The following is a 25,525-nucleotide window of genomic DNA, read 5'->3' on the forward strand; positions in this document are numbered from 1 at the left end:
CCCAGCACTTGTAAACCAGGGTGGGCAGATCACTTGAGGTCAGGAGTTCAAGACCAACCTGGCCAACATGGTGAAACCCCATCTCTTCTAAAAATACAAAAATTAGCAGTGCGTGGTGGTGTGCACCTGTAATCCCGCTACTCGGGAGGCTGAGGCAGGAGAATCACTTGAACTCGGGAGGCAGAGGTTGCAGTGAGCCAAGATCACACCACTGCACTCCAGCCTGGGCGACAGAGGGAGACTTTGTCTCAAAAAGAATAAAAATTAAAGAAATGAAACTTAAATTAACTCCTAAGTAGGTACCTCTATGGCAAGGTTCCCTTGGGTGGGCAGGTGGGATATCCCCTGCACGCAGAACCCACATGGGCAAATTACATGCCCACTTGGGGACCAGCTGCACAAAACCCCATGCCCAGCGGCTCCCATCCAGCCGGCGTGCTGGTGCAGTGTGGGAGGAGGACAGCCATACACAGTCACCTGTAAAGGGCAGCCCTTTATCTTTGGTTGCAAGTAACTGCACTGCTCCTCAGAACTAACCACATCAAACCAGCGTGTCACCTCTGCCACCGAGAGGGCCTGCTTCCGGGAGAAGACAGCACCCCTGCCTCTGAGGACACCAAGCCGCTGTGGCGCAAACCCTTACCTGAACTCCGGTTTCACACCAATATCTTTCTGCTGAAGATCTTGAAGGCTTCTTGTGATTTTGTTAAAGGCGGCATCCTAACAACAGATTTTAACGAACCTTCAAATTTCTCAAAAAGCACAGAAGAAGGCTTCCATCTTGGGTGATAATAACTGAGAACCTACCTCACTTGCCTCCATGGTCCCCACGTATTTAAAGATCAGGTCGTAAATTTCATGATGGACGTATATCTGTGGAATCAACAGACCCCATTCAGGGTGTGAGCGGGCAACAGGGTGTGCCTCCCAGCCACTCCGCCCCACCCTCACCTCCACTGCCTGCTTCATCAGGTTCATCTGGGCCTCCTGCTTGGCGAGCATTTTCTAGAGGGCAAGAAAAGCACAGTGAAAGGGCTTGGATTTGCATGGGGGTGCACCGCAATTCTCCCTCTCAGAAGTCCTGCTGCTTACCAGGTGAGAGTCCCTCAGAAGCTGCTGGAGGCATTTGGTGTAGAGAGCATTCACTGAGTCCTAAACCACATAGAGCAGAGGGACAGGCCACCCTTACCAGCGAGGCCATGACGGGGGAGCCGGAGCGGGTAAGGCGCCCAGAGCTTCAAGTGCTAACGCAAGCTTTATCAAGTCAATTACATGATTTTTCTCAACTTTTTTTTTAGGTGTATATGCATTAAAAGCAGGAGAAACTTCCCCTTGGGGTTAACACAGAGGATAATAATACTCATTTTTATACCTCCCCATGACTTTACCACTTGGTTTTTTTTTTTTTAAGAGACAGGGTCTCACTTTGTTGCCCAGAGTGGAGTGCAGTGGTATGACTATAGCACGCTGCAGTCTCAAACTCCTGGGCTAAAGTCACCCTCCCACCTCGGCCTCCCAAGTAGCTGGGAATACACGTGCATGCCACCATGACTGGCTAATTTTTGTATTTTCTGTAGCGATGGGGTCTTTTTATGTTACCCAGGCTGGTCTTGAACTCCCAGCCTCAAGAGATCCTCCCATCTCGGCCTCCCAAAGTGCTGGGAAGACAGGCTTGTACCACCATGCCCGGTTAAACTACTTTTATAGTTAGAGAGAAACATTTTTAAAAGACTTCAAACAGTGAGGCAGCACCAGGCAGTTCCAGAGGAAACTGAGGGCTCCCAGCGCCCTGCACTGATCCAAGACAAGGCACGCCAGGCAGAGGACAGCACGGCTACTGACTATGTGGTGACGGAGGCTCTTTCTCTCGCATTCTCGGAATGTTCGGTGGAAAGAGGCGATGTTCCTGTCAAATCGCTCGGAGTGTCTTCCCAAGAACTCTCTCACATCTTCAATGGTTTTCAGGGAAAAGGGATCTGAGGGTGCCAAAGGCTCTTCTGAAAAAGAAACAAACAGGTCAGGCCGGCTGAAGCCTCTGCTGGTTCCCGACTCTGTCCTATCCTACAGGGTCTAGGCCCTCTGGGGAGGAGGGCAAATGTCCTTATTTCAAGACACTGCACAAGAACAGCCCAGTTACAGGACACCCTGGAGTCCAGAGAGCCTGGTCCTCTCAAGGCCTCTTCCTGGGACAAAACCAAACTATCTGGGACCATGGGCAAGACCCCAATTCCTGACAATAAGAGCATCAGTGTGCATCCAGCACATTATTATCTCAATTTTCTGGGGCAAATGAAGACTTATTATTTATTAAAAATAACGAAATCTCAAAGAGGCACAATGCTGGGGCTGGGCGCTATAAGAGACAGCCCTGAAGCTGACACCCAGAGACAAAGCTGGGGCTACTGCTTTGCACAACTCATGGGGGCAACAGTCACATCCCAGGTTGATCACAGGTAGGCTGTCTATGTGAATGCTGCCTCCTGGAACTGTGCAATGCCCAACCTGTGCAACAGCAGCCCCGATCCACACCTCCTTAGCCCAGTGACTTTAAGTTCTAGTAGGAACCACTGAAAACAATTATATAGGTCTCCATGTGGCTCTTGAATATTTTCCATGATGTTTAACCTTTTTTAAAAAAATAATTTATTGGCCGGGCGCAGTGGCTCATGCCTGTAATCCCAGCACTTCGGGAGGCTGAGGCGGGCAGATCATGAAGTCAAGAGATCAAGACCAACCTGGCCAACATGGTGAAACCCCGTCTCTACTAAAAATAAAAAAATTAGCTGAGTGTGGTGGCGGGCGCCTGTAATCCCCGCTACTCAGGAGGCTGAGACAGGAGAATCGCTTGAACCCGGGAGCTGGAGGCTGCAGTGAGCCAAGATTGCGCCACTGCACTCCAGCCTGGCAACAGAGCAAGACCCCATCCCAAAAATAATAATAATAATTATTATTTTATTGTTTTTGGAGATAGGGTCTTGTTCTGTAGCCCATGCTAGAGTGCAGTGGTGTGATCATGGCTCAGTGCAGCCTTGAATTCCTAGGCTCAAGTGACCCTCCCACCTCAGCCTCTTGAGTAACTGAGACTACAGGCATGCACCACCATGCCCGGCTAATTTTTTTTTTTTTTACTTTTTATTTTTATTTTTATCTTTTTTTTTGAGGCGTAGTCTTACTCTGTAGCCCAGGCTGGAGTGCAGTGGTGCGATCTCGGCTCACCACAGTCTCTGCCTCCCGGGTTCAAGTGATTCTCCTGCCTCAGCCCCCTGAGTAGCTGGGATTACAAGCACGCACCACTGCACGTGGCTAATTTTTTTGTATTTTTAGTAGAGATGGGGTTTCCCCATGTTGGTCACACTGGTCTTGAACTCCTGACCTCAGGTAATCCGCCCACCTCGGCCTCCCAAAGTGCTAGGATTACAAGCGTGAGCCACCGCGCCCAGCCTACTTTTTATTTTTGAGACAGTCTCACTCTCTCACCCAGGATAGAGTACAGCGGCGTGATCTCAGCTTACTGCAACCTCCGCTTTCTGGGTTCAAGCAATTCTCCTACCTCAGCCTCCCGAGTAGCTGGGATTACAGGTGCATGCCACCACACCTAGCTAATTTTTGTATTTTTAGTAGAGATGGGGTTTCATCACGTTGGCCAGGCTGATCTTGAACTCCTGACCTCAAGTAATCTGCCTGCCTCAGCCTCCCAAAGTGCTGGGATTACAGGCGTGAGCCACTGCGCCCGGCTTGATTTTTTTTATTTTTTTATAGAGACAGGGTCTCACTATGTTTCCAGGCTAGTTTTGAACTCCTGGCCTCAAGTGATCCTTGCGCCTCGGCCTCCCAAAGTGCAGGGATTACAGGCGCGAGCCACCATACCTGGCCTTGTTTAACCTTTCAACAGCTAAGTCAGGAACAAGTTCAACAAACACATTTTTCTAAAACAGGAGAAAAAGGTTTTTTCTCCCAGAATACCTGAACTCTCTCTCTTTTCCAAAGGATGGGCTATACACAGGATGCTGAAACTCTCTTCTTTTTCATTGTAGAAAGTTTCTTCAAAGAGAATGGGCACTGAGAGAAGACAGGCAAAACCAGCTCCTAATTTAATCCTGTTCCCTTGAATAAAGACATCCTGGAAACAAGAAAGCCATCACTGCACCAGCAGCCGGGGCAACCACATCCCATTCTCAGCCTGGCCCCCGATGCAGCCCTTAACCAGACCCTACGGCCTTCACCCCAATGTGGGTTTGCTGGGGCACAAATACTCTCCTGTTTTGCTCGTTTTGATACTAAAATGTTTCCTCTTTGTTGGCCTAGTAGCTATGGCTGCAAGATACCTGAATCATTTCTATTTTCTTTTGAGACAGAGTCTTACTCCATCACCCAGGCTGGAGTGCAGTGGTGCGACCTCGGCTCACTGCAACCTCCGCCTCCCAGGGTCAAGCAATTCTCCTGACTCAGCCTCCTGAGTACCTGGCACTACAGGCACCCACCACCACACCCAGCTAATTTTTGTATTTTTAGTAGAGACACAGTTTTGTCATGTTGGCCAGGCTGCTCTTGAACTCCCAGCCTCAGGTGATCCGCCCGCCTTGGCCTCCTGGAGTGCTGGGATTACAGGCATGAGCCACCACACCTGGCCCACACGATGCATTTGTTCATCTTTTTAGTTTCCTTCATTTGGAACAGTGCCTCGGTCTTTCTTTGCCTTTCACGACATTGACATTTTTGTTGCGTATTGCAGACTCTCCCTCTGTGTGTTTGGGAGGGTTTGTCTGATGTTTCCTGACAATTAGATTACGGTTTTACAGTTACACGTTTCTGATAGGAACGCCCTGAAAGGGATGTTTTATCTCCCTCTGTGTATCCTGTTGGAAGGCACATGATGTCAGCTTTTTTCACTGTTGATGTTAACCATGGGGTATGTGTTGTTTTGTTTTGTTTTGCTTTTAAAGCGGAAGCAGGTAGGTTCTGAGAGAGGGAGATTTTATTCCCATTCAGGAATGGCCCTGTTTTTCCCGGCATCCCCATAGTCAGGGAAGCCCGGCCACAGTGTCCTCACTGGGGCAGGGGCTGTGTTCAGATGCGGCAGCTGAGGTTTGTGGCGCTGTGACAGGGAGAGGAAGCACGGGGTTGTCAGTGCATCTGCTCTGCCCTGTGGCTCACAAGACACACTGCCGTCTTCCTGCTAGAGATCTGCTCACCCCAGCTGTCAGTCAGCTTAGTTGATTTGTTCTCTTTTGGACACCTAGATCTACAAAAAGGACAGGAGTCGGGCTTTGCACGGCTGGTCTGCCCCCAGCACCCGGCCATGACCACAGTAAGCCGTGCAGGGAGTAGCAGGTGGGATTCAGCCCTGGCCACACTGCAGCACAAGATTACTTCCATCTCTTAGATAGGGACAGCTTTCTTACCTTTTCTTTTCACAAAGAACACAGGATTTCTTCTACTAAAGAAACAGCTCAATGTCTTTCCTGTTGCAACATTTAAAAAGGATCCAGGCCGGGTGCAGTGGCTCATGCCTGTAATCCAAGCACTTTCGGAGACCAAGGGGGGTGGATCATTTGAGGTCAGGAGTTTGAGACCAGCCTGGCTAATATGGTGAAACCCCGTCTCTATTAAAAATACAAAAATTATCCGGGCATGGTGGCGAGTGCTTGCAGTCCCAGCCACTCAGGAGGCTGAGGCAGGAGAATCACTTGAACCTGGGAGGCGCAGGTTGCAGTGAGCTGAGATCGAGCTACTGCACTCCAGCCTGGGTGACAGAGTGAGACTCCGCCTCAAAAGAAAAAAAAAATGTAGTGTGTGATTCTAGAGCTAAGAAGAAGAAAAATTTTTTTTTGCTATGAAAGATATAATTGGTATAATCAGCACAGTCTGTATGAGGACAATTATGCTGGAGGACATTCTATCAATGCTAAATTATCTGAGTGTGATCACTGCGTTGTGGTTACGTAAGAGAATGCCTGTTCTTGGGAAATACACACTGAACTGTCTTGGGCTAAAGGGCACAGTGCCTGCAACTTACTCTCAAAAGATTCAGGCCAGGCACGGTGGCGCACGCCTGTAATCCCAGCACTTTGGGAGGCCGAGGCGGGTGGATCATGAGGTCAGGAGATCGAGACCATACTGGCTAACATGGTGAAACCTCGTCTCTACTAAAAATACAAAAAATTAGCTGGGCATGGTGGCGGGTGCGCGTAGTCCCAGCTACTCGGGAGGCTGAGGCAGGAGAATGGCGTGAACCTGGGAGGCGGAGCTTGCAGTGAACTGTGATAGCGCCACTGCACTCCAGCCTGGGCAACAGAGCGAGACTCCGCCTCAAAAAAAAAAAAAAGATTAGCTGGGCATGGTGGCACACACCTATAGTCCCAGCTACTCAGGAGACTGAGGCAGGAGAATCGCTTGAACCCAGAAGGTGGAGGTTGCAGTGAGCTGAGATCACACCACTGCACTCCAGCCTGGTGACAGAGCGAGATTCCATCTCAAAAAAAAAAAAAAAAAAAGATTCAAAATAATAATAATATGTGTTGAGAGACAGCAATAAAACCAATGTGGCAAGAATGTTAACAGCTTGGGGGGAAGCACATTTAAGAGTTTTTTCAACTTTACTAAAACATTTGAAATTATTTCAAAACAAAAAGATTGTTTTTTGGGTTTGTTTGTTTTTTTTGAGACAGGGTCTCACTCTGTTGCCCAGGCTACAGTGTGGTGACACAATCATGGCTTACTGCAAGCTCAAACTCCTCGGCTTAAGCAATTCTCCCACCTCTGCCTTCCAAATAGCTGGGACTAGAAGCACGCACCATCACGCCTGGCTAATTTTTTTATTTTTTATTTTTGGCAGAGATGGGGTCTCGTTATGTTTTCCAGGCTGGTCTCAAACTCCTGGCCTCAAGTGATTCTCCTGCCTCGGCCTCCCAAAGTGCTAGAATTATAGGCGTGAGCCACCATGTCCAGCTGACACAAAAAGCTTTTAAAAACTAAAATATTCATCCCTGATGTCCTATTCGGGACCAAGACACTGACAAGCTTTTCATGGCACTGGGATAAAACAACTTCCTTTGGCTCGGACATCAGCAAGGAGGAGGTGTTCCAGCGACACACGGCAGAAACCCCATCACGGGATCAGGGAGAGATGCTCGGCACCTCCCGGCCTCCAAGGCAACAGCTGGGGTCCAGCTTACTGTCACTACCTCCCTTTCCTCCACCACAAAGGCAGGGTCCCTCCAGCCCCCCACGGGGCTGCAGTGTGTGTCAAATGCCACCATTGCCAGTAGCTGTGAAAGGCTGAGAACGGGACTCTCTTCCTCCCCTCTGGCCCCAAACACCGAGTAGGTGACCCTGGCTGATCCACCAAGAAATGAATACCTTTCCATTTAAGGTCTGAAAATGCTCTTCCACAGGTATCAAAATGTAGGACTCAAACTGACAAGTAGACTGGATGCTGCTCGACAGGCTTCCTTTGCAGGGTACTAAGACCTGGAAAAAACAATTCGGGGGAACATTAGACAGACGTGCCATTTACCACCTCAGCAGAACAAGGTGTCCCCAAAGGCGCTCCAGCTGGACACACAGTGGGACCTGCTGGCAGAGAGAACGCCCGAGGTCCCTTGCCAACACGGCCACAGTGGCTGCCAGCTGAGGTGATCTGCTGCTGCTGTTGTTGTTGTTGTTGCTGTTGTGATGGAATCAGCCTCACCCCACCACAGGCAGAGGGAGGAGGTGAACAGTACAAATCCTTCTCCACCTTCAGATGTGGAGGCTGACGGCTCCTTCCTACAATCGCTGGGTCCCCCCCAGGCTAGTGGCCCCAGGCTCCCTCTCTATTCTTAACAGCGCAGTTATAAGGACCCAGGGGCTCAGGGACAAGTCCAGATGAAGAGAGGAGCACTTGGAAAGTACAGAAAAGGGAAGCTAAAAAATCACACTTTCTCCCACCATTCAAAAAAGAAACATGGCCGGGCGTGGTGGCTCATGCCTATAATCGTAGCACTTTGAGAGGCCAAGGCAGGCGGATCACTTGAGGTCAGGAGTTTGAGACGAGCCTGGCCAACATGGCAAAACCCTGGCTCTACTAAAAATACAAAAATTAGCCGGGGGTGGTGGCGCACGCCTGTAATGCCAGCACTTTGGGAGGCTGAGGCAGGCAGATCACTTGAGGTCAGCAGTTTGAGACCAGCCTGGTCAACATGGTGAAACTCCGTCTCTACTAAAAACACAAAAATTAGCCAGGTATGGTGGTATGTGCCTGTAATCCCAGCTACTCGGGAGGTTGTGCTTCAGCCCAGGAGGCAGAGGTTGCAGTGACTTGAGATCACACCATTGCACTACTCCAGCCTGGGCTGCAGAGCAAGACTCTGTCTTAAAAAAAAAAAAAAAAAAAAAAAAAACACTTCACACGGATGATGGTTTCCTTCTATTCTTTTCTTTACGCTTTTATATTTTTTTTTTTTGGAGACAGGGTCTTGCTCTCTCACCCAGGCTGGAATGCAGTGGTGCAATCATAGCTCACTGCACCCTCAACCTCTGGGCTCAAGCCATCCTCCTGCCTCAGCCTCGTAAGTAACTGGGACAACAGGTGCACACAACCATGACCAGCATTTTGTTTTTTTTAAGTAGAGATGAGATCTCACTATTTTGTCCAAGCTGGTCTTGAATCCCTGGCCTCAAGTGATCCTTTCACCTTGGCCTCCCAAAGTGCTGGGATGACAGTCATGAGCCACTGTGCCTGGTCCATTGTATTATTCTTTGTTTGAAATTAAACATAATAATCTGAAATTTTAATAAAAAATTAAAATAAAGGGAGGCCCTTAGATATTAGGCTAGAAGAAACGACCTCAAGGCTCCCAAGTGGCCTCACCACTGCAGTTGGCAGACAAAGAAAGAAGATCCTAGAGGCCAAAGTGGGCCACAGGCAATGGGATCTAAAGAGCCAGTCCTCGGGTATTTAATGCTTGAAGTCGGAGATGGCCCCCCCTCCAGCTGCAGCATGAAGGACTCACACCATCCCATTCAAGGAAGGGCCGTGGCTGGAGGGCCTTCATGTGGCCTCTGGGAAGCAGGAACTTCTTTTTTTTTTGAGACGGAGTCTCGCTCTGTTGCTCAGGCTGGAGTGCAGTGGCGTGATCTCGGCTCACTGCAAGTTCTGCCTCCCGGATTCACACGATTCTCCTGCCTCAGTCTCCCAAGTAGCTGGGACTACAGGCGTCCACCACCACACCCGGCTAATTTTTTTGTATTTTTAGTAGAGACGGGGTTTCACCGTGTTCACCAGGATTGTCTCGATCTCCTGACCTCGTGATCTGCCCACCTCAGCCTCTCAAAGTGCTGGGATTACAGGTGTGAGCCACCACGCCTGGCCTCGAAGCAGGAACTTCTAAGGGGCCTCAGAGAACTCTGCCCCACTGTGCCCACATGCTGCCCGCTTGTTTGCGTCACCTTCTCCGCCTCCCTGACTTGCATAACACACGTCTGGCCCCATTCACTGCATCCCCACTGTCAAGCACACTGCTGGACACGAGGCTGGTGCCCAGTGCATGTTTACTGGGTAAATCGGGGGCCCTCAGGACCAACCCTTCCCCCAACCAGTTTTCTGGCAGACATATAAAGGAGCTCTAGTTCCTCCTATGCCAAGAAAGAGAGAGGCCCCTGCTGCCCAGAGCATTTCATAGCAACCAGAAGCCAACGCTGGGCTCCCTGGCTCCACCCACCATCCCCACAGCAATCCTGCTGAGACCGGGGAGGAGTTGCCTGGGATGGGGGGTAGAGAGCTAGGCCAACGGCCTCCAGGCTACCCCTTAGGGGGCTTCAGACTACTTCTGGAGTAGCTGTGGAGTTTTTACTGCTGGCAAAGACTTTTCAGAGTTACCGGCACAGACGAAGTTCAGAGTTACTGCGTTGACCAGAAGGTGGGGACCTAGAAATTTCAAGTCTTAACCAAAAAATGGTTTATTCTAGCCCCTTTAGAAAGAATTTTTAAAATCACAGTAATTAAAGAAAGGCCATGTGTGGTGGCTCACGCCTGTAATTCCAACACTTTGGGAGGCTGAGGCAGGTGGATCACCTGAGGTCAGGAGTTTGAGACCAGCCTGGCCAACACGGTGAAACCACGTCTCTACTACTAAAAATACAAAAATTAGCCAGGCGCGGTGGCAACTGCTTGTAATCCCAGTTATTCAGGTGGCTGAGGCCGGGAGGCAGAGGTTGCAGTGAGCCGAGATCGCACCACTGCATTCCAGCCTGGGCTACAAGAGCGAAACTCCATCCCGGGGGTAGGGCGTGGGGTTGGGGGAAAGAAAGTCCTGCAGGAGCTGCATTTTATGGGGAAAAACAAAAGAAGACAGGTGTGGTGGCTCACGCCTGTAATCACAGCACTTTGGGAGGCTGAGGCGGGTGGATCACTTGAGTCCAGGAGTTCGAGACCAGCCTGGGCGACAGGGCAAAACCCTGTCTCTACAAAAAATACAAAAATTAGCCAGGCGTGGTGGTGCACGCCTGTAGTCCCAGCTACCTAGGAGACTAAGACAGGAGGATCACTTGAGTCCAGGAGGTGGAGGTTGCAGTGAGCCAAGATCACGCCACTATACTCCAGCGTGAGTGACAGAGCAAGACCCCATTTCAAAAGAAAGAAAGAAGAAAAGAAAAGTCAAATAAAAGGCAAGAATCTGCCTGAGTGGCACCTACTCCAGGGCACTCTCCTGCTTCCTCCCCAGGCTGGATTAAGCACTCCACAACTGCCCACGCTGCCTTCTGTCCTGATACTCATTCCTCTGGCCTGCAAATGGCCGGTTTCTGGAATTCCCTGAAGGCGTGCCAAGTTCCCCATTGATCGTGTAACCCTGAAACCTGGCACGGTGCCTGGCGTGGAGTGGATGGCCACGGCTTGCTGGAAGCATCTATACTAAATAAATTCTGAGAACTGGAGCAGGGGTCTCAGCGCCCTTAGCTTGGATGAAAGTTAGTTCCTGGGGCTTAGAAGACATGCTGCTAGGCTCCCAGACTAGGCCCCCGGAGCCTACTTACCCCATTAAATCAGACACCTCAATAAAAGGACCAAGTTCAATCTCCTTTGAAATTTTTGTTTTTCCTGTAGGCAAAGGGGCCGGTCTCCTGGTGCACCTGGGAAACCTGGAGGACTTTCAACTCTGCACTAAAGCCCCAGGGACGCAGACCTGCCCAGCCTGCTCTGAGGACGCCACAGGTGTGTAATTAGCCGGATAGTTGCAAGCACAGAGGTGACTTTTAGAAGCAGTGGGGGTGTCACAGGCCTCTGAAATTGAAATTTGAAATCTGGGTGAGCACAGGAGAAGGCGCTTCCACTGTCCAATCAGATAGCAGAGGAGGGCAGGAAGGAGACAGCTGCCTGGATGTGGGGGCATCCCCACAGAAGGAGCACCTGGGAAGGAAGGCGCCTCGAGGCGTGGCGGGGCGGGGGCAGGGATGGGGTGGGGGTGGGGAGGGAAGGAGCAGTCAAGCTGCACCCTCAGCTGCCCCACACACACTGCTGCAGGGCCACACAGAGATGAGGCGGCCCAGCAGTGTGCACGCAGGGAGAAGCGTGGTGCAGTTCACTCTGCGGGAGACACATGGTTTTTTTTTTTGTTTGTTTTTGTTTTTTTGAGACAGAGTCTCGTTCTGCTGCCCAGGCTGGAGTGCAGTGGCATGATCTCAGCTCACTGCAACCTCCGCCTCCTGGGTTCACGCGATTCTCCTGCCTCAGCCTCCCCAGTAGCTGAGATTATAGGCATCTGCCACCACGCACGGCTAATTTTTTGTATTTTTAGTAGAGATAGGGTTTCACTATGTTGGCCAGACTGGTCTCAAACTCCTGACCTAGTGATCCTCCTGCCTCGGCCTCCCAAAGTGCTGGGATTACAGGCGTGAGCCACCATGCCTGGCTGAGACACGTTTTTAAGTGATTTCACACTTTTTGGAGCCTGATAAAGGACTCTGATCTCCAGGGCAGACTCAAGGGCAGTCAAACTTGGTACAAGGTTACGACCAGCCTGGGCAACACAGTGAGACCCCATCTCTACCAAAATATTAAAAATGAAATAAAGTTGGTACAATGTCCAAACTTCATGGAAAGATATTTGGCATTCAACTGCTGAGGCCACAGGGATCCCTTAGAGGTGACAGAAAGGATGGCATTTTTCTGGAGACCATCGAGATATTCAACTTTTTCTTTCAATCTATAAACATAGGTAGAGCACAACTGCGGACTGGACAGGTGTGGGTCCATGTCCCTCCTCACACGGACAAGAGGGGGCCAGCATGGGCCAGCAAACCTGACCAGTGTGACAGTGATGGCAGCTCCTACACTCTGCTGATTTCTGCTGAGATGCTGGCCTCCCTGATTCTTTTTTCTTTTTCTTTTTTTTGAGATGGGGTCTCACTAAGTTGCCCAGGCTGGAGTGCAGTGGCTATTCAGAGGTGCAATCCCACTGCTGATCAGCACGGGAGGGTTTTTTGTTTGTTTTGTTTGTTTGTTTTTTGTTTGTTTGTTTTTTAAGACAGAGTCTTGCTCTGTCTCCTGGGCTGGAGTACAGTGGCGCAATCTCAGCTCATTGCAACCTCTGCCTCCAAGGTTCAATAGATTCTCATGCCTCAGCCATCCAAGCAGCTGGGATTACAGGTGCGCACCACCACACCTGGCTAATTTGTGTATTTTTAGTAGATATGGGGTTTCACCATGTTGGCCAGGCTGGTCTTGAACTCCTGACCTCAAATGATTCGCCTGCCTTGGCCTCCCAAAGTGCTGGGATTACAGGCATGAGCCACTGCGCCTGGCAAAAGCACAGGAGTTTTGACCTGCTCCATTTCCAGCATGGCAGTGTTCACCCCTCCTTGGGCAACATGGTGGTCCCCCATTCCTGGGAGGTCACCATATTGATGCCAAACTTAGTGTGGAGATGCAATCAGCATAGCTCACGACATCCCAGAGCTCCTGGGCTCCAGCGATCCTCCTGCCTCAGCCTCCTGAGTAGCTGGGACTACAGGCCTGCACCAACATGCCTGGCAACCTCACTGATTCAAGTCCACCAAACAAGGCTGAGGAAGACCAGAGGCTCACTGCTGCCCCATATGGACCCCAGCAGTTCCTTGTGGATGCCTTGGATCTCAGGAGGAGCTAGACTGAGGGTCTGGGGTTCTGTGGGGGAACCCCGGATGGCAGAGCCTAAGAAGAATCTCCATTCTCCGCTGTCCCCAAAAGGAAGGCGACAAGGCAGAAAAGTTCATTCAAAATCCCCCTTTTGCTAAAGTGGGCTTGAGTGGGATCCCATGACTTGTAGCTGAAAAGCACTTAGTTGGCCAGGCATGGTGGCTCACACCTGTAATCCCAGCACTTTGGGAGGCCAAGGCAGGAGGATCGCCTGAGGTCAGGAGTTCAAGGCCAGCCTGGGCAAGAAATTGAGAACCCCGTCTCTACAAAAATTACAAAAGTTAGGCCAGACGCAGTGGCTCACGCCTGTAATTCCAGCACTTTGGGAGGCCAAGGCAGATGGATCACTTGAGGTCAGGAGTTCCAGACCAGCCTGCTCAACATGGTGAAACCCCATCTCTACTAAAAATAGAAACATTAGTCAGGCATGGTGGTGGGTGTCTGTAATCCCAGCTACTTGGTAGGCCGAGGCAGGAGAATCGCTTGAACCCAGGAGGCAGAGGTTGCAGCAAGCCCAGATAGAGCCACTATACTCCAGCCTGGGCAACACAGTGAGACTCTGTTTCAAAAAAAAAAGAAAGAAAGAAAGAAAAGAAAAGAAAGAAAAAGAAAAGCCTGAAGTGGCAGCCGCCAGGCTCACTAACACCATGCTGAGCAAGATAGAGCTTCCCCAAAAAGCTTTCACAGAAATAACTATGCCACAGTGTGACACTTCTAAAAAGCTGGATAAAGATATATATGAAAATATGCACTTGTCTAGACAGTAGTTTAAAATATCATACAACGAAGACAGGAAGAGAGGAAATATTCCCGCAGTACGGCCAGGCCCTCCCTGATCCATGCCCACCTTGCGTCCCGTACTTTTCCTCTGCGACACTCACCACTACCGTAATTAGTATGCACTCGCTCAGTGAATGACCATCTTTCGCACTAGAATTTAAGCTCCATGAGGGTAAAGATGGTGATCTAGGGCCAGGCGTGACAGCTCATGCCTGTAATCCCAGCACTTTGGGAGGCTGAAGCAGGAGGATCACTTGAGGCCAGGAGTTCAAGAACAACCTGGGCAACAAAAATAAAAAATAAAAACCAGCCAGGCGTGGTGGCACATGCTTGTAGTCCCAGCTACTTGGGAGGCTGAGGCAGAAGGACTGCTTGAGTCTAGAGGTTTGAGGCTGCAGTGAGCCATGTTCATGTCACTGTACTCTAGCCCAGCCTGGGGGACAAAGCAAGACCTTATCTCAAAAAAAAAAAAAAAAAAAAAAAAGAGTGATGTGTGTTTCTGTTTCTTGGTGAATCCTCACCATCAAGCAAAGTATCTTGTATACAGCAGCTTTTAATAATTGCTGTGAAATGAAGAGATGACAGTGAATGTCTTTGGTGAATTTTATGAGATTTTTATTTGGAAAGAGCTATATATTCTAATTTTTAAAATAATGAACTTTTTGCCTTCTAAAATCTAAAGTAAGAAGATTGTGGTGAAGAAATATGAATCACAAAACTAATCATAAAAACTGGAAAAGATGTCAAGAAACCTAGCTTCTCTTTGGGAGATGGAGGCGGGCAGATCACTTGAGGCCAGGAGTTCAAGACCAGCCGGGACAACACGGTGAAACCCTGTCCCTACTAAAAATACAAAAATTAGGCCAGGTGTGGTGGCTCACACCTGTAATTCCAGCACGCTGGGGGGCTGAGGTGGGTGGATCACGAGGTCAGGAGATCGAGACCATCCTGGCCAACATGGTGAAACCCTGTCTCCACTAAAAATACAAAAATTAGTTGGGTGTGGTGGCACACACCTGTAGTCCCAGCTACTCAGGAGACTCAGGCAGGAAAATCGCTTGAACCCCGGAGGTGGAGGTTGCAGTGAGTCAAGATTGCGCCACTGCACTCTAGCCTGGGTGACAGAGCAAGGCTCCGTCTCAAAAAAAAAAAAAATTAGCCGGGCATGGTGGTTTGTGCCTGTAATCCCAGCTACTCAGGAGGCTGAGGCAAATCACTTGAACCCGGGAGGCAGAGGTTGCAGAGTCGAGATTGTGCCACTGCACTCCAGCCTGAGCAACAGAGTGAGACTCTGTCTCAAAAAAAAAAAGAAACCCAGTTTCTGATGGCAGAGCGTGGCCTGGGCAAAATCAAAGTCAAGTCCAGGCCAGACACAGTGGCTCACGCCTGTAATCCCAGCACTTTGGGAGGCCGAGGTGGGCAGATCACCTGAGGTCGGGAGTTCGGGACCAGCCTGGCCAACATGGGTGAAACTCCATCTCTAGTAAAAACACAAAAATTAGCCGGACGTGGTTGCACACACCTGCAATCCCAGATACTTGGGAGGCCGAGGCAGGAGAATCGCTTGAACCTGGGAGACAGAGGTTGCTGTGAGCTGAGATCACGCCACCACACTCCAGCCTGGGTGACAGAGCAAGACTCTGTCTCAAAAAAAATTAATAAATAAAAATAAAAATAAATGAAAGTCAATTCCAGCGTCCGAGAGGCCGCTGAGAACCTGAAGCCACACTCAGCTAACCTGACTTCTCCTTCAGTTCAAACCCTCAGGCACCTCACATATCTAAGTAAAGTCGCCCCACGGGATAAGAGAAGTGGACATCCATTTGAGAGAGTAGGGGACAACAGACAAAAAGAAGACGGAAGACTCCTGAAGCAGAGGCCACAGACGACACAAATGCACCCGGGACACTGTGTCCCCCAGTGCCGTCTAAGTAGGATGCCCGCCAAGTTCACTGACCTGAGAACTGGAAAGACCCACAATGCGGGGCCCGCCCCCGTCCAGGCAGATGCCCCCACCATGACAGGCGACAGCGTCTCCTGCCTGCTTCTCATTCCTGTTACCTGGCTGCCCCTGAAGGCTTCTGAGGTTGTGGCCTCTACCAGAAAAGTTCTTTCATCATGGTGCTTTCCCTTTGGAAAAACCTTTCAAAGCAGTGTATGAATGCGTTTACTCGGTCCCTTATTCTATGAGGGTGAGCACCCACCTCCCAGACAGACCAGGACTCGTGAGGCCCCAGGGAGCACAACTCATTTTAGCCCTGGAGAAGCCTCCATAGGCAAGAGAGAAACGAGAGCACCGCAGCGTGAGACCAAGTGTCACTGGGGGTGCTCCACGAAAGGGCACAGTTAGCCACAGGCGGGGGCCAGGAGTTCAGAGAAAGTATTACAGCCTGGACTGCAGTCCCAGAAGGCTTCCTGGAGGGAGCGGCTCATGGGGGCCCCTCGCTGCTCACTCACAGACCAAGCACACTGCTGGGAGCTTGTTAAGCTGAGTTTATAACAAACTCCCTCCAAACTGAGCCTTAGTCTACCACGTCTCTGGAACCATTCATGCCTCAGGACAACCCCGAGGCTCAGTGCACTTACAATGCCATGGATTTGGGCCACTTTGCTGCACAAGTCAGGGCGGCACTTTTGCAGAGCCAGATAGAAAGGATTTTTCAGGAGGTCTTCATCATACAGAGCCATATGGACTTCAGATGGGTCAGAGCAAATCTCCTGCAATAAGGGAGGGAAAAGCAGTGAATAGCCATTTTCGAGTTTACGTAACACATGAAAGTCTGCATCTGATGCATCTGGCATTTTCTTTTTTTTTTTTTTTTGAGACAGAGTCTCACTCTGTCGCCCAGGCTGGAGCACGGCTCAGCCTCGGGAGTAGCTGGGACTACAGGCGCCCACCACCACACCCGCGAATTTTTGTATTTTTAGTAAAGACAGGGTTTTGCCATGTTGGCCAGGCTGGTCTTGAACTCCTGACCAGCAGGTGATCTGCCCGCCTCGGCCTCCCAAAGTGCTGGAATTACAGGCGTGAGCTGTCACACCCGACCTGCATCTGGCAATTTCTAAAGAGTATCCTCCAAATAAAAAAGGATTCATGACGTGCCATTTTTTTCTCCCACAGACTCACTCCACCAGGAAATCTCAAATACAACCCACCAATTCCAAGATGACCCATTTATTGGCTAACGTGTAAATTATGCTCAGAAAATCTTGTTAAACTCCAAGTCTTGGCTAAAGTATAAATGGCTATTTTTATAATATCCTACATGACCAAAATTATGACATTCTCAAGATACTCATGTATTTTTAATGAAATATTTTAGCACATGGAAAAGTACTGAGTAATAATGCAAACCTAGCACCAGAATTAAGGAATCGTCACATTTTGCCATGTTTGCCTCAGATTTTCTTTTAAGAAATAAAGTGGAAGCCAGGTGTGGTGGTTCATGCCTGTCATCCCAGCACTTTGGGAGCCTGAGGCAGGAGGATCCCGTGAGCCCAGGAGTTCAAGACCAGACTGGGCAATACAGCAAACCCCTCACCTCTACAAAAATAAACAATTTATCTACAAAAAAAAAATTATCTACAAAAATAAACAATAAAAATAAACAATTATCTACCTCTACAAAAATAAACAATTATCTGGGTATGGTGGCATGTGCCTGTAGTCCCAGCCACTCGGGAGGCTAAGACAGGAGGATCCGCTTGAGACCGGGAGTTGGAGACCAGCCTGGACAATATAGTAAAACACTATCTCCTCAAAAATTAAAATAATAAAATAATAAAATTTCTGTTAGTCTGTGCTATGGTCTAAATGTTTATGTCCCCCTAAAACTCATATGTTAAAACACTAACCCGCTAGGCGGGGCCTTTGGGGGTGATTAGGTTACAAAGGCAGAGCCTTCATGAAAGAGATCAGTGCCCTTATGCAGCCGGGCACAGTGGCTCATGCCTGTAATCCTCCCTTTGGGAGGCCAAGTCGGGCGGATCACCTGAGGTCAGGAGTTCAAGACCAGCCTGGTCAAAATGGTGAAACCCCGTCTCTACTGAAAATACAAAAATTAGCTGGGTGTGGTGGTGCATGCCTATAGTCCCAGCTTGGGACTGCCCAGGAGGCAGAGGTTGCAGTGAGCAGAGATCACGCCACCGCACTCCAGCCTGGGTGATAAAGCGAGACTCCGTTTCAAAAAAAAGAAAAAGAAAGAGGCCTGGGAGAGCTCCTTTGCTCCTCCGGCCACGTGAGGTTACAGAGAACAGACAGCTGTCTATGAAGCAGGCCCTCCCCAGACATCCGACCTGCAGGATCTTCACCTTGTACTTCCCAGCCTCCAGAACTGTGAGAAACACATTTCTGTCATTTTCAAGCCTTCTATTACAGCAGCCTGCATGGGCTGAGATAGTCTATGAGTATAAAGCCATATCCCACTGTTTTTCATTTTCATTGGTTCATTAATTAAATGAACTAAATTTCTTTCTGTTATGTAAACTGCCTGATCATGTCTTTTGCTCACTTTCCCACTGGGTTCTTGGCCTTTTTCTTAGGATTTATAGTTCTTTACACATCTGTATACTAAAGTAAGTTTTAAATATCATCTCCCAGGCTGGCTGTAATCACAGCACCTGGGGAGGATGAGGTAGGAGGATCACTTGAGGTCAAGAGGTCAAGACCAGCCCGGGCAACATAGCGAGACCCCATCTCTACAAAAAAAGTTTTAAAAATTAGCCATGTGTGGCAGCCCGTGCCTATAGTCCCAGGTACTAAGGAGGCTGGGGCAGGAGAACCACTTGAGCCCAGGAGGTTAAGGCCACTATGAGCCATGATCATGCCACTGCACTCCACCCTGTGTGATGGTGCAAGATGCTGTCTAAAAAAAAAAAAAAAAATTATACACACACACACACACACACACACACACACACACACACACATATACTCACACCATCTCCCAGTCTGTAACTTGCTTTTTCATTTTGTCAAATGGGTGTGTTCAGAAATAGAACTTTGGATGTTATTTATTTTGAGACAGGGTTTCACACTGTCGCCCAGGCTAGAGCTGGAGTCCAATGGCATGATCGTAGCTCACCGTAACCTTGAACTTCTGGGCTCAAGTGATCTCCCACCTCCCACCTCAGCCTCCAGAGCAGCTGGGACTGCAGGCATGCACCACCACGCCCAACCTTTTTTTTATTTTTTACTTTTTGTAGAGATGAGATTTTGCTGTGTTGCCCACGCTGAACTTGAACTCCTGGCCTGATGCAATCCTCCCACCTCAGCCTCCCAAAACGCTGGGATTACAGGCGTGAGTCACTGTGCCTGGCCAGAAGTTTTGATGTGAATGGACCGTCATCCCTCAGTATACTTGGGGGATTGGTTCTGCGACCCTCTTGTATACCCAAGTCCACACATACTCAAATCCCATGGTCGGCCCTGTGGAACTCACATGTCTGTGTCAGCCCTCCATATACAGAAATTTGCAACCTGTGAGTATGGTATTTTCAACCTGAAGTTGGTTGAAAAAAACACATATAAGTGGACCCACACAGTTCAAACCCATATTGTTCAAGGGTCAACAATAATTGGATTTGCCACTCTTTGCTTTTAAGGTCAGTGCTTTTTGAGCCTTAGGAAATCTGTAATTGGCATGTCTATTCTCTGGCAGGTCTTTTTGCAAAGTGACTTCACTATTTCCCCATCAGAAGATAGAGTAGGCCAGGCACGGTGGCTCACGCCTATAATCCCAGCACTTTGGAAGGCCGAGGCGGGCAGATCACTTGAGGTCAGGAGTTCGAGATCAGCCTGACCAATATGGCAAAACCCCATCTCTACAAAAATACAAAAATTAGTGGGGCGTGGTGGCATGTGCCTGTTATCCCAGCTACCTGGGAGGCTGAGGCAAAGAATCGCTTGAACTCAGGAGGCAGAGATTGCAGTGACCCCAGATCCTGCCACTGCACTCCAGCTTGGGCAAAAGAGAAAGACTCGGTCTCCAAAAAAAAAAAAAAGGAAGTAGACTCATTTCCGCAGCCCCTGAATCAGAGCCAGCCCTGTGACTTGCTTCAACCAACAGGCAGAATCGATGCTGTACAATTTGTGAGTGTCAGCTTCAAGAGGTCTTACAGGGGCTGGGCACAATGGCTCACTCCTGTAATCCCAGCACTTTGGGAGGCCAAGGCAAGAGGATCACTTCAGGCCAGGAGTTCGAGAGCAGCCTGGGCAAAACAGCAAGACCTTGTCTCTACAAATAATAAAATACAAAAATTATCCAGGTGTGCTGGCACATGCCTGCAGTCCCAGCTGCTCGGGAGGCTGACATGGGAGGATTGCTTGAGCCCAGGAGTTTGAGGCTGCAATGAACTATGATTGAAACACTGCACTGCAGCCTAGGCAACAGAGTGAGACCCCATCTCTTTAAAAAACAAAAAAAAAAAGGCCAGGCATGGTGGCTCACACCTCTAATCTCAACACTTTGGGAGGCCTAGGCGGGTGGGTCACTTGAGGTCAGGAGTTTGAGACCAGCCTGGACAACATGGTGAAACCCCATCTCTACTAAAATACAAAAATTAGCCAGGCGTGATGGCATGTGCCTGTAATCCCAGCTACTTGGGAGGCTGAGGCAGGAGAATCACTTGAACCCAGGAGGCAGAGGTTGCAGTGAGCCGAGATCATGCTACTTCACTCCAGCCTGGGTGACAGAGTGAGATTCTGTCTCAAAGACAAAACAAAACAAAAAGTCTTAGTACATTCAAGAAATAAGAAAAGTAAATGTATATACATACATACACACTTATAAAAGGGCTTGCGGATTCCATTCTCATTCTCTTGGTACCCCAAGATCCCAATGCTATGAAGAAGCCCACATGATGAAAGGCCATGGGGGGAGAGCGAGGCCTAGGTGGCCCAGCGAGCACAGCCAACCCACCAGCAGAATACAGCCCCTTGAGGGATCCCAGCTGAGACTAGTAGAGGAACCACCCACCCAACTCACACAACGTAGGAAGTAATAAATTGTGGCAGTTTGAAGTCACTACATTTTGGGTGGGTTTGTTACACAGCAAAGGCTACCTGAAACCATGTCCTTTCCAATTTCAAACCCATAAAGATAGTCCTTATGATTTCTAAAAAGAGTAAAGTTTTCTATTTTTAGGTCTTCAATCCATCTGGATTTTTGTACATGCTATAAATCGAGTGTCTAATTATATTTCTCCATATAGTAAGCCAATTGTCCCATCATCATTTTTTGAATATTCTATCCATTTCACACAGGTTGATAATGCTACAGCTGTCACACTCCAAGATCCCACGTATGTTTAGCCTGTTTCCAGGCTCTACTCTGTTTCAAGGGTCTTACTGTCACATGTGAGAAATACAATTATGTATATATTACATAGAAATACACAATGTCATTTTAAATTTTCTAGTAGCACATTAAAAAAGAAACAGGGTGCAATTAGTTTTAATGATATATTTTATCTTAATATATCCAAAATATTATATTTTCAACATATGACCATTATTTATTTTGTTTTTTAGAGACAGGGTCTTGCTATGTTGCAGTGGCTATTCACAGGCACAATCTCAGCTCACCACAGCCCTGAACTCCCAGCCTCAAGCAGTCCTCCCATTTCAGCCTCCCAAGTAGCTGGGACCACAGGTATATGTCACTGCACTTGACTTGATCATTATTTAAAAGTTATTGGCTGGGCACACTGGCTCACACCTGTAATCCCAGCACTCTGGGAGGCTGAGGTGGGTGGATCACCTGAGGTCAGGAGTTCAAGACCCTGGCCAACATCATGAAACCCCGTCTCTATAAAAATACAAAAATTAGCCGGGTATGATGGCGGGTGACTATAATTCCAGCTACTTGGGAGGCTGAGGCAGAACTGCTTGAACCCAGGAGGCAGTGGTTGCAGTGAGCCGAGATTGTGCCATTGCATTCCAGCCTGGGCAACAGAGCAAGACTCCAGCCCCAAATAATAATAATAATAATAAAAAGTTCTTCATGATGGCCGGGCACAGTGGCTCATGCCTGTAATCCCACCACTTTGGAAGGTCAAAGCAGGTGGACTGCTTGAGTCCACGAGTTCGAGAAAAGCCTGGGCAACCCCATCTTCACAAAATACAAAAATTAGCCAGGCTACTCGGGAGGCTGAGGCAGGAGAATCGCTTGAGCCCAGGAGGCAGAGACTCCAGTGAGCTGAGATTGCACCACTGCACAGCAGCCTGGGTGACAGAGTGAGACTCTGTCTCAAAAAAAAAAACAAAAACTGTTATTAATGATATATTTTACATTCTTTTTTATTCTTAAGTCTTTAAAATCTAGTGTTCATTTTACATTTACAGCACTTCTCAATTCATACTAGCCACATTTCATGTGCTCAATAGCCACTAGCAGCTATTACACTGGACAGGGCAGGGAGAGACCACATGTGAACATTTATTTTACATGACTACAGCTTCATAATAAGCGTTACTAACTCACAGAGAAAAGCTCCCCTCCAGCTTGTTCTCCAAAGGTTATTCCTTGCCCTTTATAATATCAAATGAATCAGAATCACCTTGTCAATTACATGAAAAATCCTATTAGGATTTTTATTGGACCTGCAATAAATTCATGAATTTTTTTTTTTTTTTTTGAGACAGAGTCTTGCTCTCTCACCCACACTAAAGTGCAGTGGCACAATCTCAGCTCACTGCAACCTTTGCCTCCCGGGTTCAAGCAATTCTCCTGCCTCAGCCTCCCAAGTAGCTGGGATTACAGGCACCCGCCACCACACCAGGCTAATTTTTTTTTTTTTTTTTTTTTTGAGACAGAGTCTTGCTCTGTCACCCAGGCTGGAGTACAGTGGCATGATCTTGGCTCACAGCAAGCTCTGCCTCCAGGGTTCACGCCATTCTCCTGCCTCAGCCTCTCAAGTAGCTGGGACTACAGGCGCCCACCACCATGCCCGGCTAATTTTTTGTATTTTTAGTAGAGACGGGGTTTCGCTGTGTTAGCCAGGATGGTCTCGATCTCCTGACCTCGTGATCCGCCCGCCTCGGCCTCCCAAAGTGCTGGGATTACAGGCGTGAGCCACCACGCCCGGCCTAATTTTTGTACTTTTAGTAGAGTCGAGGTTTCACCATGTTGGCCAGGCTGGTCTTGAACTACTGACCTTCGGTGATCCGCCTGCCTCGGCCTCGCAAAGTGCTGGGATTACAGGCATGAGCCACCGCGCCCAGCCTGCAGTTTTTTTTTTTCGACACAGAGGTCTTGCTCTGCTGCCCAGGCTGGAGTACAGTGGCGCAATCTTGGCTCACTGCAACCTCTGCTTCCTGGGTTCAAGCAATTCTCCTACCTCGGCCTCCCAAGTAGCTCAGACTACAGACTACATGCCACAACACCAGCTAACTTTTTGTGTGTATTTTTTGGTAGAGACGGGGTTTCGCCATGTTGGCCAGGCTGGTCTTGAACTCCTGGCTTCAAGTGATCTTCCTACCTCGGCCTCCCAAACTGTTGGGATTACAGGCGTGAGCCACCACACTCAGCCCTATAATTATGAATTTTATCATCCACATATATGGTATATCTTTCCATGAATGTCTTCTTCGATGTCCTCCGACTTTTCCATAAGGATCGTATACGACTTTTATTAGACTATTTATATATCCTGTATAGACTTTGCTGCTGTTGTGAAAGGGGTTGCTAAAATTAGATTGCTTATTTTAGGTAAGGTTCTAAAAGCAAAAGCCAAATGGACTTACATCAGAGTCATGCTGTACAGATAAAATAAGAATCAGTATGGAACACACCTACCACTACCATCAGAACTGGGACTTCTGAAACCAGAGAAGACCCTTCCATGATTCATGACTGAAAGGTCTGTGAACGGCCAAAAGAAGATTACAGGTCAGTGTTCAACTCACTTTAGGAAGTAAACTGTTTGAAGGATGTTGCTGTCTGCAGACTGCTCCATGCTGCTAACTAATGTGAACCAGTGGTTTGTGTGTTTCATGAAACATTCTACAGCTGCTCCTCATCACCCCTGGTCTGCTCCTCTGAGCCAATGAGCTCTCAGAGGGGGTGCCTACAAAATGGGCACAGAAAAGAAAATCAGATTTCTTCTTTTTCTTTTTTTTTTTTGAGACAGAGTCTCACTCTGTTGCCCAGGCTGGAGTGCAGTGGTGCAATCTCGGCTCACTGCAACCTCCACCCCTGTGATCAAGCAATTCTCCTGCTGCCTCAGCCTCCCTCGTAGCTGGGATTACAGGTGTGCACTACCACTCCCGGCTAATTTTTTTATTTTTAGTAGAGACGGGGTTTCACCATGATGGCCATGCTGGTCTCAAACTCCTGACCTCAAGTGATCCGCCCACCTCGGCCTCCCAAAGTGCTGGGATTACAGGCGTGAGCCACCATGCCCAGCCAGGAGATCAGATTTCTAACCACGTCATCCCACCTCTCTGAGCCTCCATCTGGGCCTGCACCACAGAGAATGCTAATACCTGTCTGCAGGACTCTTATGAGGGTCACTTACATGCCACCTTCACTATCTGTGACATGCAGTACTGCATATCAACGTAGCACCAGTTACTGCAAGCTCACATGGGACCTTTGTGAGAATTAGAAACAGGCACCCGACTTCCCAGGGGGCGCAGCCCTGTGCAAGGGCACTAGGCTAGTGAGCAGCTCCTAGGTAACATGCTGCACGGCCCCTGCTGCTGGGCAGTGAACAACCTGCCCACAATGTGAGCACAATTTTGCCCAACAATTACACATAATGGCTCTCTTGCTAGTGTTTGACATTTTCCTTCAATAACTTATTGTCTTTATAAAAATGTATTTTCCTTTCTGTTTTATTTTTGTTTACTTTTGTAGAAATGGAGTCTCGCTGTGTTGCCCAGGGTGGTCTTGAACTCCTGGCTCAACAGGCATATGCCACCATCCTTGGCCTAAAATTTATTTTAAAAAGAAATCTTATTACTACTTTAAATAGAAAAATGGTATCACTTCCAACGAAGAGAAGATCATCTTAAAGTTAAAAATTATAAAGGTAATTACTGTTATTTAAAACCTCATAATCCCAGCACTTTCCGAGGCCGAGGTGGGCGGATCCAGCCTGGCCAACGTGGTGAAACCCCATCTCTATTAAAAATACAAAAATTAGCCAGGCGTGGTGGCACACACTTGTAATCTCAGCTACTCAGGAGGCTGAAGCAGGAGAATCGCTTGAATCCAGGAGATGGAGGTTGCAGTAAGCCGAGATCATGCCATTGCACTCCAGCCTGGGCGACAAGAGTGAAACTCCGTCTCAAAAAAAAAAAAAAAAGTCATTAGATGCTAAGCTTGAGCCTGGGGCCTTCTCTCTTCATTAAAATGAGAAAATCAACAACTATTTAAAAAGCGTAAAAGTGAATTTATCCTTGATATAATTAAATGAATGAAATATGAAATAGGAGCTACTCTCTCACTATGTAACAGGGATCCAGAATGCTTCCTTGGGAAAACACTATGCATACATAACTGCATGATGAATTCTATTCCTTGGAACTAATGGTAAAAATAGCCACCATTTGGGAGAGTCCTTGTACCAGGCACTGCAATAACTTCT

At 48.4% G+C, this 25,525-nt stretch overlaps 1 protein-coding gene across 7 annotated transcripts in view; it reads right to left on the reverse strand.

Moving 5' to 3' along the window:
* Positions 1-25,525, reverse strand: part of ANKRD27 (ankyrin repeat domain 27) — a 77,670-nt gene that overhangs the window by 45,052 nt on the left and 7,093 nt on the right. For 4 of the 7 annotated variants that reach the window (XM_063599539.1, XM_034946770.3, XM_063599540.1 and 1 more), the window contains exons 2-9: positions 16,520-16,651; positions 7,360-7,470; positions 3,964-4,120; positions 1,843-1,997; positions 1,093-1,152; positions 952-1,005; positions 808-873; positions 644-720 (exon numbers count right to left, since the gene is read on the reverse strand). In XM_063599539.1, the coding sequence (XP_063455609.1) occupies positions 644-720; positions 808-873; positions 952-1,005; positions 1,093-1,152; positions 1,843-1,997; positions 3,964-4,120; positions 7,360-7,470; positions 16,520-16,621 (782 nt within the window). In that variant the 5' untranslated portion in view covers positions 16,622-16,651. The remainder of the gene's footprint in view (positions 1-643; positions 721-807; positions 874-951; positions 1,006-1,092; positions 1,153-1,842; positions 1,998-3,963; positions 4,121-7,359; positions 7,471-16,519; positions 16,652-25,525) is intronic. The other 3 variants (XM_008969263.5, XM_055104315.2, XM_034946771.3) reach the window with 3 other exon arrangements.

Source organism: Pan paniscus, chromosome 20 (genome assembly GCF_029289425.2).
Source record: "Pan paniscus chromosome 20, NHGRI_mPanPan1-v2.0_pri, whole genome shotgun sequence".
Classification (NCBI taxonomy): Eukaryota; Metazoa; Chordata; class Mammalia; order Primates; family Hominidae; genus Pan; species Pan paniscus.